We start from the raw sequence: 14,258 nt of genomic DNA on the forward strand, positions 1-14,258 counted from the left end.
GGGAAACTTCAAAACACTGATCCTGTCTCACCTATGGTCACCTCCCCAACAGTTCAGAACTTTGAGGAAAGTTATTTTTTGAAGCACATGAAGTTTTAGCCGCACAAGCACGAGACACATTTTCACAGGAGGCTACATGCAGTGGGATTCATCATCATCACATTACTGCTTTTCCTTTTTCTTACTTTTGGACTTTATAAAACAAAAAACCAACAAGTGGATCATCCGGTCAATTGAAATAGATCCTAGGCCTGATCGCCCATTAAGGCATGTCTCAATCTTGCTTTATTTTATGTGGCGCCCCGTTAACTTGGTGATATTCATCAACTATCAATCCTTTTTATTGCCTTCTACTGTTTATATATTGCCTTTAGTGCTTTGGTTTTTTTTTTCTCCGAATCCTTAATCATCCAACAGGATTGGTGCTTTTCTTGGTTTCTCTTTTTCTCCGAGTCGGTGAACATTTAAGAGGATGTCAGCATTTCTTTTGTTTAATGAGCAGGGAAAAGAGGAAATGAGATCATGACAAAATCGGCTAACCTTATCTAGAGAGAGAGAGAGAGAGATGCCAATGGGAGATCATGTCATTCATGAGATCATCTGAAGAGATCATAAAGACGGGTGGACAAGACGATGATAACCATTATCTAATTTAAACATGGGAATGCTGTGGTATTGAAAAGATGGTTTTCCATGGCGATTCCATCTCCAAGCTGGTACATTTTCTGGAGACTTTGGCTATGAAACAAAAGAATTACAACCCTCCCTCGTTCCAAGATCTTCGTGAACGGATGCAGATGCAAAGAATGTCAGAAAAATGGGGATCGATCACTGCACCCTTCTCAGACATGGGGAGAGAGAGAACCAAATAATACATTCGACTTGCTGGAGACACATTGGTGTCGCCAGATCATTTGAAGCCAGCAGCAGGATTTCATATATGTTCACGTCACAGTTGTGTTTGACACCTCCTCCGGTGGTGGTTTGATGTATTTCCCGAGCGTTTTCTGATGCTGTCTGTTCTTAATCCTTCTAATTTTATCTTTGCTCTTTTGTTTCCTCTGAGCCTTCTGTTGATTCCGCATATTCCGTTCCCTCTCGTATATACCTTGCCAAAAGACTTCACCTGTCAATGGCCACAACCATCTCCGGTTCGGATGATCCGAATCGGATTCCTCTGCCAATTCTTCATCCATGCTTTTGAGTGTGGAAAAGGTAAACCATCTGATCCACATCTTGCCTCTTCTAATTGCAAAGCCATGTTGCTCTTGCATGGCTCCAGTTTGAGGATTTACATAGATCATCCGTCTTGCACTGTGATATGCCCAGATATTAACAACCAGCTCAAGCAGGCGAGAATAGCAATGCCGATCCTGCAAAAAAGAAATGAGAGTGGGAAGAATAGGAAGATGAAGAAACGTTCTTGTGTATGAAAGCAAGTGAACTGCAGGCTTCCATTACAAAGTTTATGAACAGACAAGATCTGCAATGGAGTCCTGGAACCACCACAAGTAAAAAAGCAAAAGAAAAATGAAACTGCAGATATTCCGAAAAAAATCTGGTTTAAATGAATAAAGTACCTTCTTTGTACTTAGATAACATTGCAAAGTTCTATGGTGCTCGTCATACAGTTCGGCGTCCAATGCATCTACAAACATCCTGCCAATGCACCACATATTAAGTTTGATGAGTATCTTAACCAAAAAACAAAGGAGGACAAATAAGGAATTGATAGCCAAGCAATTACGTTGGAACAGATATTAAATTGAACATCCAAAGTCACTCACCTTGCGAACATCACCATTTCAAGAAATGACCTAGTTGGCAAAGCCCAGCTATGCATCACAGACCAAGTGCCTGTACCATCTGGCATAGGTGGCAAAGCATCGAAGTCCTTTGATACACCATACATCCTTTTTAGGGCTTCAGAAACTGCAAACCTTGGAGACATAATTTGAGAGAACTTCAGTCAGATAAACTTTCAAGAGGCAAATGAAACAAAACCAAGTCTTTTCACATCATGAATGTTGGTCCATGTGAAAGTATTCTTAAAGCAACACCTGTAAATGAACTGATTGAAGTGGTGCCAAGCACGAGACATGCAATAGGGGAGCATGTAAACTTGAAACAACTCAAGTTTCCGCTGGAAGACTTTCACAGAAAGTTCTGGAAATCTTTTATTCTTCAGAATAAGCATGGACCAGAAAAACATAGGACAGCATCTGAAGGACTTTTCCAAGCTAGCAAGATGAAGGAAGGAGACATTATGCAAGGTCAACGCAGGGAAATCTACTTGGCATCTAAAGGTTCAGAATGCTGAATGCTCCCTTCACTTAAAGTCTCAAAGAACATAAAGCTGTTCCCATCAAGAATTCCAGAAGCTGAACAGAACTTCAAGTAAATGATACCTGCAATTTCCAGCATTAACAGCATCACAAAAAGACCAGAAACCCAGTTTGGCTGGATTCCTAGAATCATCATCCAATCTGGCCCAAAAATAGAGAGCGTCCCCATGTTTGTGACTTTGAATTGCCTCTAGCACAGCCCTTTCAGCTGTCTCAGATAAGGATGCCTGGTTGAAAGGGCGACTAAATGTAAAAAACAAATTTTAAAAATATACAAGACTATTTAAATAGTGACACAGACATATCAACATAGAGAAAATCTAATGCATGATTTTTTTTCTTTTCCTTTCCACATTTGTTCCTAATTTGCTGCCGTACTTACTCCAGCAAATTTCGTAAGTTACAGTAATCTCACTTCACCTTAACCAGAATGAGACAATACTGTGGAACCAGGTGAAATTCCTAGCTAGTACAAGGATGATAACTAGGAAATGGAATCAAATAGCCAAGGTAGGGGCCCAGAAAAGCAATTATATCAGAAAATTCACAAACAGAATGATTCAGAAACCAACGGATGCATTTGTAAATACAGCTAAACCAGAGCCCAGTTGTTGAACCTCACTTTTACCACCACAAGCAGATGACTTGACGAGTATAGCAAGCTTGGTTTTCAATTAGGAGTTTGCAGGGGCTCCATTTAGATCAGCTAAACAGACATGGAAACAGAATCAAAATAGTAAAACACTCAACATAAATTTTACTTTCTTCTTACTTGGAATAGCCATCTAACCATTTTCATCGAACATCAAGAATTCTTTGTACAGGAACAGGAGACCTTCTACTTCTAACTATTGTAAACACATCCACTTGGATGGAAATGGAATTGATAGAAACCAAGAATAAATTAGAATTACATCTGTTCTAATCTGAAACCAAACAATTTCCTGCGGGCATAAAAATGAAAGCAAAACCAAAATATGTATCAAAAATTAGGATAAACAGAATGGTCAAACACTATACTTTGCTTCTATGCTGGTTATCATTTCCCATCTTAAATTTTTCATTTTCAGGAAGCTGCAAGTACACCTTTCCAAAAACAAACACTAGACGTTACCAGTAGCAATCACATATTTACGGTAAGCTTTTCCCAAAATTATAAACTACAAATCTCCTCAGCGGTCTATGATTAAATCCATAACTGGAAATGCATCAGAAACATGGTAATGGCCATTAGCAGTATCCCATGTAAATAAAAGATCAAAAGACAATATGTAAAGATTTATTAAAAACATACCCCCTTTGCAGCAGCTCTCCAAGACTGAGATCCAATCCATGCATTCCTATGTAGACGATCAATCCTATTAGCTATGGCGAAGAAGGCACCATATTCACTAAGCACATCTCTATAGTAACCGCTGTTCAGGAGTGGAAGACGAGCAGATCCATCTATATCATCAGCTCCCGGCCTTCGTCCTTTTGTAGACTATCATACATTTGAATATACCAGATTATTAGATAAAGCATAAGCTAGCTAAGCATCTTAAACAATAAAATCATTATCTAAGTAAAAAAGCAGCAAACTTATGATTTGGCATATTACCATCAGCATCCCAAACAATTTGCTACACCAACACCTAATAAGGAGTTAACATAACAACCAAACCAAGCTGACAGAGTAACATCCATAGCATATGTACACAAGTACATCCATGGTTTGGTTCATCACTAACTTACGCTTTTAGTAATGACCAATTATTAATCTTTTTTGTGCAGTTCATGTCTGCAAAGCAGCACAATTATTTGCAAACCTTGTGATAGTTGATGTTAACAGCATCGGTAACATATTATCTTCATAGAAATGACAGCCATTCTATGGGGTGTAAGAGTTTTTCCTATTTCTCCCAAGGAAAGCAAGCTTATGACTTCTTTAGAGAGTTGATGATATATGGAATCCACTTTGGAGCAAGAAACATACAACATTCCCCCAAACTAGCCAAGCATTCTCTCTGTCCTTTTGAGGAATGCACATATGATAATGTTTCATCTGATGGAAAACTCTCCAAGAAACAAGTAGCTGCTATCGGCTCTCAAACTAATGGTCATCTAACGCAGCGGTTAAACATTATGATAATACATTATCAATCTCAACAGCATGTGGTAGCCACCACTACCCTGGTCACCCTTGATACAAAGAAAACAACCCCAACACACACATGCCACCCCAATTCCCAATTAGGGTTGAACCCTCCGAGAGGATGATACACTCTGTAATCTGCGATAAAAACCCATTGACACACTCATTCCATACATGTAGGACGAGTAGCTTATTTCCTATTCTTTGTCCCCTTTCAACTCTATATGTTTTCTTAGGACCCTCCTATGCCAATGATTATCAGCATGACCTAATTTTTGTAATACTACACTTCATCCAAATAGCTATAATCTCGAGTCAAAAAAACCCCGAACTGATGGCAGCATGAATAGGGAAGATTGATTTGCTTAAGAAAATACAGGTACTGCTGAACGACATCACCACAAAAAGCATGCATAACCATTAATCGAACACAAACTTCAAAGCCTGATTTAAGGAGATGTAACCCAAAATTTGAAATTTAAAGTAGTGAAGAAATAGTAAAAATGTTAGTAACAAAAGCCTTACTAGACCTATCCCACGATAAAGGGAGCTCTGATGGAGAAAAGGCCAGGCACCTTCCCCAAAGTATGGTTCATATATGCACAAAGGCTGACCTATCCTTTCAAGCTCCCTGTCATCTCTCTCATGCAATTCATTTCTGGCTCTATCTGCTCTTTTGGCATTGCGATATACTTCCTCCCATGTTCCTCTTGGCTGATCAGTCCGATCCTTCAGCTGAAAGATTTTACAGGTAAATGATACATGTAAGGTAATGTTCACATCATAATAACTAAAACAGTTATCGGCAAGGCTTTTTCAGTTCTTTTCAAGGTGTGGTTTTCCTCAAGGAAACCTAGTAGTTTTAAAAATGGAAAATATAAACGGAAATTATGAGATAAATGAGCTTGCTACCTTTCTTTTTTTTCCCACAAACACATAACAAAATCAATGGCACAACTTTTGGACATTGTCACAAATATCATTCTCAAGTTTCTTTCAGAGAGGTTTTTCTTAGGAATTGATCAAAAAGTTTGTTTTTCTTGGAAAGATCTCAAAGCTTCAAAAAATAAAAAATAATAGACAATTTAAGAAGTTATGAGTGATCCACTAGTTTTCTTAGAAAAACAGTGGTAAGAATTCAAAATAGTCAGTAAAATGTTAAAAAAAATCTAAACTATATTTTTAATATTGCAAAAGTATCGTGTGATATTTTTGCAATATTTTCATTCTGGCAATTATATTCAAAATATCATGATAAATTCCATTTTTGTTTAACTTGTTTTTGGCAATAATATTACAATATTTTGAAATCATTGCCAATACTTGTGACACTGCCTTTGGAAAAACAAAAAAAAAACAAAAAAATACATATTTAAAAATATGAAAAAAGAGACTTCTTTTTTACGTCAGTAGAATATCAAGGATAACTCAGGATACAATCTCAACCATTTCGATTTTTTGTGATATTTTTGAATATCCGATATTTTGCAGACATTATCAGCTGACTTTAATGTGGATAAAATCAGGATAATTCCACACATTGGACATACTTGTGGCTATGGTCGACATAAAGAATATCACCAGACCATCGATTTACCTCTTCTTCTTCCCGCCTCTTTCTTGCATAAGCCATCTCAATAGATCTTTGTTCTTCCCAATCAGCTAAAGAGAATACTTCATCTATCACACGTTTAGGGACCGTCGAACTTAGAATATAACTATAATTCTGGAATTCCCCCACCAGGACAGAAAATTTGGAATTTTTTGGTCTTCTTTTCCAGTGTTTGAGGTCAACTTCACTAGCAATGTGCCAGTGCCATTCATCTTTCATCGTCTGAGGGATCTCCTTGATGGACTTTGGATATGCAACTTCTGATGGCAACTGAACAATGGTTTCAAGCACCGTAGCATAGCCTTCAATAGTTTCAGAGACCATTAGATTTGTTGCATTCTTTTTTCCATTTAATGCAACAGTTTGAGCAAGAAGAGATAATTTTCCATTTGAAACTGCCTGAAATAGTGCCTCTGTTAGCAGGCCAATATTCTCCTTTGGGAAAAGGAAGCCATTGACTCTGTCATCAATCTGGTTTCATCACAGCAGTGTCAATGTTAGATGTCATGAAGCAATTGCATCAGCAGATTGATAACTTTAAAAAGCTGATATAAATGAAAACATACATGCTTTCTTATCATTTCAAGGTCTGGGGCAACAATTGGCTTTCCAAGACACATTGCTCTTATCAAAAATGATGGGAAGGACTGTTCTTCACGAAATGTCCCATATATTACAAGATCAGATATGCTAAGTAAACTGCTCACATCTTCATCGCTGCCAAAATGCTGAACATTAGCCCTTGGGTAACCTAATTTCAGAGCAATTGCCTGCAGTAGCAAATCTCTTCATGATTGAAATGATTTCAACACATAACAGAGGCCCAAATGGCAGAAATGATTGCAGATATAGAAGAAAAGAATGTAGCATCTTGACCAAAAGAATAATATCCTTTAAGTTATTACCTGCAATGACACTTTGTATGTGCTTGTAGAGTTCCCGCTTACAATAGCAATTTTCAAACGTGAATCAGAACTGTTACCATTGTGGAGCTGAGCAAGAAGTGGCACCAAGGCTTTCATAACAAGTGAGTGTTCCAACCAAATACCACTGTACAAAAGTTGACTCCCAACAATGACAATAACAAAATCTTCATCACTGTAACCCATTTCAGCTCGCACATCACGTCCTCTGTTGAGGGCCTTGAACATTGATGCTTCCCATGATTCAACAGATGATCCTGGGACGACCATGTAGTTCCCAGAATCAAATGCCGCATACATCATCTGGATAAACCAGGAAAAAAAAATCTAGTTCATGGTGTGCTGATAAGCATGTTGTAGAACAATTGGAAGCCAACAGAATTTAAAATCTTTCAAAGATGTGAATGGCCAGAAAAGGGGTTCCAACATAGTAAATCAGCATTACCGGCAAAACATAGTCTGGAAAGATTACAACTGTAGCTCGGGCAAATGCCTGTTTCCACTCGTTTATGAGTTTAGAACTTTCATCTGTGGCTTCCTCTGTCAATTGATGTGGCGGTGCCCAATCATGTATTGTCCAAATGACAGGTATAGATTTGAAAGGCTCCTGCATAAGACTGTTGCATATATGAAATATATTCCCTAAGGACATTGAATTTTGTCCAAAGACAGATCTTCCAACAAAGCAGGCAAGAACATGATATTCCAAATCTTAAATCTAGAAAGAAGAAAGGGTATTCTGGAAATGTTATTTTGTAGTAACTAAGGAAAAGCAAAAACACATCCATTCCTCAAGTAAAATTAGTGGTTGTCACCACATCAAGTTTTTCAGGATTCCATTAGGAATTGGAGATGTTATATACTCACTTAGAAAGAACGCCTCTAGCCTGAAGAGAATTGATAAGAAGACCATCAAAACTGCACCAAACATGAAACAAATGAATTAAAACATTATGAAAGCATTGAAAGTAGAGTTTGATGATAAAAAAACACAATAAACGAAGTACAAGTACTAAATGAAGAATAAGACCAAACATACTACCTAAAGTTCATGTTTTCCCTTTAACAAAATAATCACCATGCATAAGTTCCAGTTTATTTAAGATCCCTCATTTTCTAATTATCATAAGGCAGAATGACTTACTTTAGCCAATCTACAGCAGCTCCTGACTTGTTGCTTCCCTGCAAAATACTAACAGATATGCCTTTGTTGCTCCATATAGAATGGACAGGACCATCCTCAACTGCAAAAAGCTGTGGTATTTGCAAATGAGTAACTCATAATGCGAATTGCTTGATAAAGTGGGAGGCATAATCGCGCATCTCACTCTCTCTCTCTCTCTCTCTCTCTCTCTGTGAATATATATACGCACACGGCACACATAATGATAAAATGTGTGAATAAGAAACAACATTCACAACTGCCGGTAGAGAAATTATTGTCAAGGTCTAGGCCCCATGTTTACCCTACTGACAGAGTTCTGCCACGCCTATTAACAAATTCAATCAACAATAAATTTTGAAATTCCAAAAGAAAATGCAGAAACATGACAACCTAAGAAGTTTAGCCTGGCAGACAGTAGAAGATGCTAACTCCTGCTGTCCTACTACAGAATTTACCATGTAACCATCATAGAAGGTTCTAAGGAAAATCTTCAGAAAATGGTTTGATCATGTTTCCCAAGATGGTAAAAAGCCTCCTTGGTTCTTTAGCTTCATGGATACTATGTTGTGCCTAGACATCTGATCATTCGGTCTCATTGCAGCAAGCAAAAACAGTGTTAAGGCAAACCAAGAAAGAGAAAGAAAATGGTACATTCAGAAACCAAGCCGACAATTGTGATTCAAAAATGGCAAGGAGAAGAAATACAAAATACAGGAGACTTATTTCGACAGTTTCAGCATTACTCTATCAAGCTAAAGTTCGTATGTAGGAAAATGAATCCTGACTTGATCCAGGAATATAGGAGGAAAACAAGTTTCACCAATGAGAAGCAACCCCAACCAAGAACCGAAGTAGTGCATTCCAAGAAATTCAATTCACATAGATCCCCCACAACCTATTTTCTCAAGCACCAAGATCAAGACATCGTTTTTGTCTTCATTAAGTACCTGAATTGCGTACCCTATTTCTTGCAGGGAAGAAGAAAGAGTAAACATCAAGAGCTGCACATCGTCCATTAACAGATCTGCAAACACCTACAACAGAATTCCCACATTCAACATCAAGAATCAATCGAAACAAACAGCAGGAGCAGCAAGAGAAGCCATGAAATCAACACCCACAATCGCAATCCGAGGCCTCCGAATCGGCGTCCGAATGCGCGGCCTCATCTCTCCACCTTCCAAACCCATCCTTTTCTTATCCCTCTCCAACCTCCGAATCACCTTCCCAGGCACAAACTTCACCTCCTCACCAAAGCTCAAGTCCCCCAACTGTCTCAACCCGGCAATGCTCCTCCGTTCCCCGGATTTCTCCGTCACGGACGTGGGGAGATAAGCCTGAAAGAGGATGACAACCGACAAGAACACCAAGATGGAGCAGATCCACTGCAGGTAATCAATCTTCTCGAACCTCAGGGATCTCTCCATTTTCGACCTCGACTTCGGGAAGGACGACCTTTTGGCCGGTGCCCACCTCTCACTTCTCCTCGATTCCGGCTCCTCCAGCGAACCCATCTTCGGAATTGATCGTCCGCACTCAACAGCAGCAGGAATCCATCTTCTCCATCCAATAAACGGATGAAGAAAGCAGAAGAAGACAACGGCTGTGGCGCTTCAGATTCTCTCCAAGGTCGCCTTTATGAGGGTCGGAACGAGTGACAAGTGCAGTGTGCTTGTGTCTGTGTGAGAGAAAGAGACAGAGCGGGTTTAATGGCGGTGTAAAAGACTGGGGAGTTTACTTCATACCCCTCATTTCTAGGGGATGAATTTTCGGACTGGTTTTCACGTGCTTTTGTGAAAAATAATCGTCAGTCTGCTCTCCCTCTCCGATTCACTCTCTCTCTAGATTGTAGGAAGGAGGTAAAAGGTTTTCCTTTTCTTATAAACAAAAAAAAAGAAAAAAGGAAGCACGCGTGTTTGTTTAGACTCCTCCGTAAGCAAGATTTTCGGGCTTAAACAAAGATTCAGGGTATAACTGTAATTTTACAGATAGTCTTGGTCTTAATGACTGTAAAGACTACGGCGTCTTACGCGCCAATCCGAGGATGCCTGAGATCCTTCGTGCTGTTTGCAATTACTCTTTTACCCTCGACCTCGTCCGTCCCAAAGTGATCGGGGCAGCTTGTCCGTGTTCGATCGGGTCCCTTATCATCGGTCGGATCTGCTGTCTGAAATCTACCGGGCCAGAGATGTCAATGGACTTGATTCTTGTAGGACACATCTGTTTTTTTTATAGTATTTACATATTCATATTGGAATACGCACAAAGAAAAAATCTGTTTTATTTCAAATCTGAATTTTGATTTCACAATGTAAATCCAATTCTAAACCAAATTTGATGAACTTTCGGTATGTAAGAGCATTAAATATAAGATATTCATTTAAAATAAATCCAGTCCAAATTTGTATTCGAATTCGATCAGATATTTATTTATATCCAAATCCGATCGGATGTCATTTCTTAAATTTGCATTTGATCTTATTTCTTAATTTGATATTAAATATTTTTTCATATTTGATTTTTTCAAAACAATTTAGTCGCATATCCAATCCAAATGAAATATATCGACGTCCCTATTAGTAACAATGCCCAATTTGATCATGATTTGGATTTACTATGCACCAGATCCAACCTAATTGGATCTTATCTTAAACCGAAAGACATTCGTATCTAAAACTATTATAAGATGCAAAGGTGTACTTAAAATTTCGGACTTTATATACCAAAAGATCGCAATAAGATTTTGTGACATTGCTGTTGCTGTTTTCATGAAAAGTACAACAAGGATCATAACTTACATTTCAAGATTAATTATTCAATGAATTTATTAAACCCTGTAGCCTTATATAATACATTTGAAAGTTAGGCAGACTTGATTACATTATGAAAAAAAAAAACATATGTTGTTTGAATCTTCAAATTATTGAGTGATTTCAACTAGAAATTGGTAGAGGGACCAGTTACCTAAATGAACACAACCTGAACGTTCGGTCAGTTTTTAGCCGGAAAACGCCAAATGATTTGCGAGAGTCAATCACGCCAAACACGACATTTGCATTTCTTGTCTCCCTCTCTTACAGCCCTACAAACAAGGTTGGCCCTGACGGCGATCGTTTTTACATCAATTGACTACTTCTTTTACTCTTGTGAAATTTGAACGGTTCGGACATTTTACTTCTACATGTATTGAATTCTATAAGAAACTTAGCTTCTCAGTCGATTGATTAATGGTGAGGATTGGTTTCGAATTGAGTGGAAAGCAGAAATATTAATTAATTAAAGTGTTGTATATCAATTATTTATAGTTTAAAAAAATAATATCTGAACTTTTATAAACTCATTGATCTGGCCAACTATACAACAAATAAAATTAAAGCAATAATTGCAATTCAAAACAAAATGCGTGGAATTAAGATTTGTCTCCACTTTTTGGGGGCTTTACTTAGACTCAACTCTAAACAACAAGTGAAGAGCACATGTAGGGGCCACTTCTACTGTAAGGGTATTATAGGTATTACGTGAATGTTTGGACTTGAAGCAAACGGTCAACCGAAACGCTCGACCTTTTGGAGGAGGGCATGCTCCCAAGAGTGATGAAAATTACAAAAGTAACCCTAGGAGGCAGTACGGGTTTGCGCCTTTTGAGTCGGCATGGAACACGGAAAGAGGTCGCAAGTGAATAAAATTTTTTGTGTTTTTTTTTTTTTTTTGCATGAACATTGGCTGTAAAAGTGCAATGGAGATCATTTGGATAAAAATCGAATATTTTAAAAGTCTTTTTATATGAAAAATATAATTACCGATATATTTTCTATAAGCAACAATGATTTTCCAACTCTTTATATGGATTAATTTTTTATTAAAGTAAATCATGTAACGGCTATCAAAATTGCCGGGAGGCAGGAAGTCAATTATACAACCATGCAACTTTAGTGATATACCCTATATTTAATATTCTTTGTTGTAATATCAAGATATTTTCTGAAAATTAATGAACTTTTCATAGGTAGCGAGTCATCCTCATGGCTACCAAAACCGAAATCAGGTCACCAATGATGCATTTGAAACACTTTAAAAAGTGTTTGATAGCATTTATTTTAAATCTAAAGCTGATAAAAAGTGTATTTTGAAAGGCGAATTTTAAATTCATGATACATGTTAAAAATAAGGTCAAATTGAAGATGGTATGATCTTAAATCCATGGATCCAAATCTCACGTCACTGCCTATAATGAAACCAACACAACTTAAGATCGAGTCTCTCAAGCAATTGTTTTTCCCAAATCTTTTAACAAGGCTTTCAATTTTTATTTTATTTTTTAAAGAAAAAAGGTGCAAAAACATGAAAACTGACTGAAATTAGCTCATTTTCTACGCAGTCTTTGTTAACCGCATTCTGTTTTTTTAACATATTTTCACTATTAAACATTATTATATAAACCACCCACGTGCATCATGAACATCATATCGGATCCAAGTTGTTTGAATTCATTATCCAGGTGAGATCCGGTAGAACAGGAAATCGAACTCCGGCATTGAATTTGATGCAATTGCATCCAAAAAGTACTAATAACCAATATCCGTTCTCAGATGAATTTGAAAATGGGGAAGAGTTGGCTGTGAGGGCGGGGCGGAAGCGGATTGGGTATGGTCCAAAGTCATTGGCCCAATTTCCTATGCATTTTATCTGATTCAACTCCACGTGCTTGACAGCTTGACTTGGGTCCGAACAAAAAGGAAAAAGAACACGCAATCCATCAAATTTGTAAAAAATATTGGAACCTTATTTTTCCATATTTTTGTAATATAAAAACATTTTACAACATTTAAATTAAGTAAAGATACAAACTGCATATATGTGCAATGGTTAGAACGATGGTCAGTTTTCATTTCAAATTTATGAAGCGTCAAAAAAGAATCACTAACATACACAAACACAACAAAATGATATTTCAAGACACCGAAAGCATGTACTGTCTTATAAACAAAACAAAACAGTACCTCGCTCACCCATTATAAAAGTCTATGAGCAATTAGTCAATGTACAGGATACTAATGGGTTTTAAAGTTCTTCTATGATTTTTTCTCCTTGACTGTTAAAAGGGGGACATAATAACGGTCGTATTAAATAGACGCAGTAATAAATTAAGAAGACCAAAAAATTCTTATCATTCTTACTACTGACTTTCTTGATTTTTAAAACCGGGGTTGAACAGGTGATGAGCGACAAGAATCACGAGCCACGATGAAGAAGGGTTTAATTAAGAATGGACTACCGATATAATGTATGATTAAGTTCGAAGTCTAGGGGATGAGTTATCATTATCCTGGTGAATCGAAACGCATTAAGTAACTATGATCTAAAGAAAGTTGGTGGAGGAAACCATGTGTATGTGTAGTAAGTGCTAAATGCCGATGACTGATCAGACCAAATTGGGGCATTATTTTATTTGCTTCTGCTTTACTGCACCTATTCTGGCAACCAGAGAGAGAGAGAGAGAGATTTATTATTAGTATTAAATTTTTTGAAGTTTGCAAACGCAAGGAAATACGGGAGACGAGCTACCAAAACTAGCAAAACATCATTTCAATTTTTTAACTAACAAATTAATTTGGAAGCTTCATAGGCACTTTTGGAAAATATTGGTACGTGAATGTCGTTCTTTTGTAAATATTTATTTGGGATTTTATGGGGCTGATGTCCGGGTAAAGACAAAGGCGTGATGCCATGGCAGACTTCAGGCGTGACGTTACAATTCGGAGTTGGAGTTGGAGTTGTTCGCGGACCCCCATATGTGGCGCTCCATTACCATTTACTTTGAGATTTTTCAATTACAACCTGCATTTTCTCCATATTTTAAAAAGCGGAACCTCATTTACAACATGACCAGGCCATGCAAGGGTTTTTTACTCAAGTCAACAACGGAACACCAGTTATATAATTTTAGATTTTCAAGAGGTATTTGTTATATAGTTTTAGATTTTTAAAGAGCACCTGTATGTAAATAAAAAAATGTCATGAAATTTAAATATAAAAATAACTATTTTATGTGGGCAGTTTCCCACGCAATTACATCTGG

General features: G+C 37.4%; 1 protein-coding gene across 1 annotated transcript; it reads right to left on the reverse strand.

Moving 5' to 3' along the window:
- Positions 1-564: 564 nt before the first annotated feature.
- Positions 565-9,925, reverse strand: LOC116267270 (uncharacterized). The gene is made up of 14 exons (XM_031648900.2): positions 9,301-9,925; positions 9,127-9,213; positions 8,159-8,268; positions 7,882-7,932; positions 7,460-7,631; positions 6,997-7,317; positions 6,658-6,861; positions 6,077-6,562; positions 5,005-5,214; positions 3,640-3,828; positions 2,409-2,572; positions 1,788-1,940; positions 1,581-1,659; positions 565-1,373 (listed from the first exon to the last, which is right to left on the reverse strand). Exons 1-14 carry the CDS (start codon positions 9,691-9,693, stop codon positions 945-947), a joined length of 3,048 nt encoding a protein of 1,015 aa, XP_031504760.1. The 5' UTR covers positions 9,694-9,925; the 3' UTR covers positions 565-944.
- Positions 9,926-14,258: the final 4,333 nt, after the last annotated feature.

The sequence above is a fragment of the Nymphaea colorata genome, chromosome 13, assembly GCF_008831285.2.
Source record: "Nymphaea colorata isolate Beijing-Zhang1983 chromosome 13, ASM883128v2, whole genome shotgun sequence".
NCBI lineage: Eukaryota > Viridiplantae > Streptophyta > Magnoliopsida > Nymphaeales > Nymphaeaceae > Nymphaea > Nymphaea colorata.

Coding starts and splice junctions, on each gene's coding strand:
- LOC116267270 (XM_031648900.2), bottom strand. CDS start 9,693: ATGGGTTCGCTGGAGGAGCCGGAATCGAGGAGAAGTGAGAGGTGGGCA. Junction 6,563..6,657: donor TTGAAATGATAAGAAAGCAT/GTATGTTTTCAT, acceptor TGATGAAACCAG/ATTGATGACAGAGTCAATGG. Junction 1,660..1,787: donor GAAATGGTGATGTTCGCAAG/GTGAGTGACTTT, acceptor GTGCATTGGCAG/GATGTTTGTAGATGCATTGG.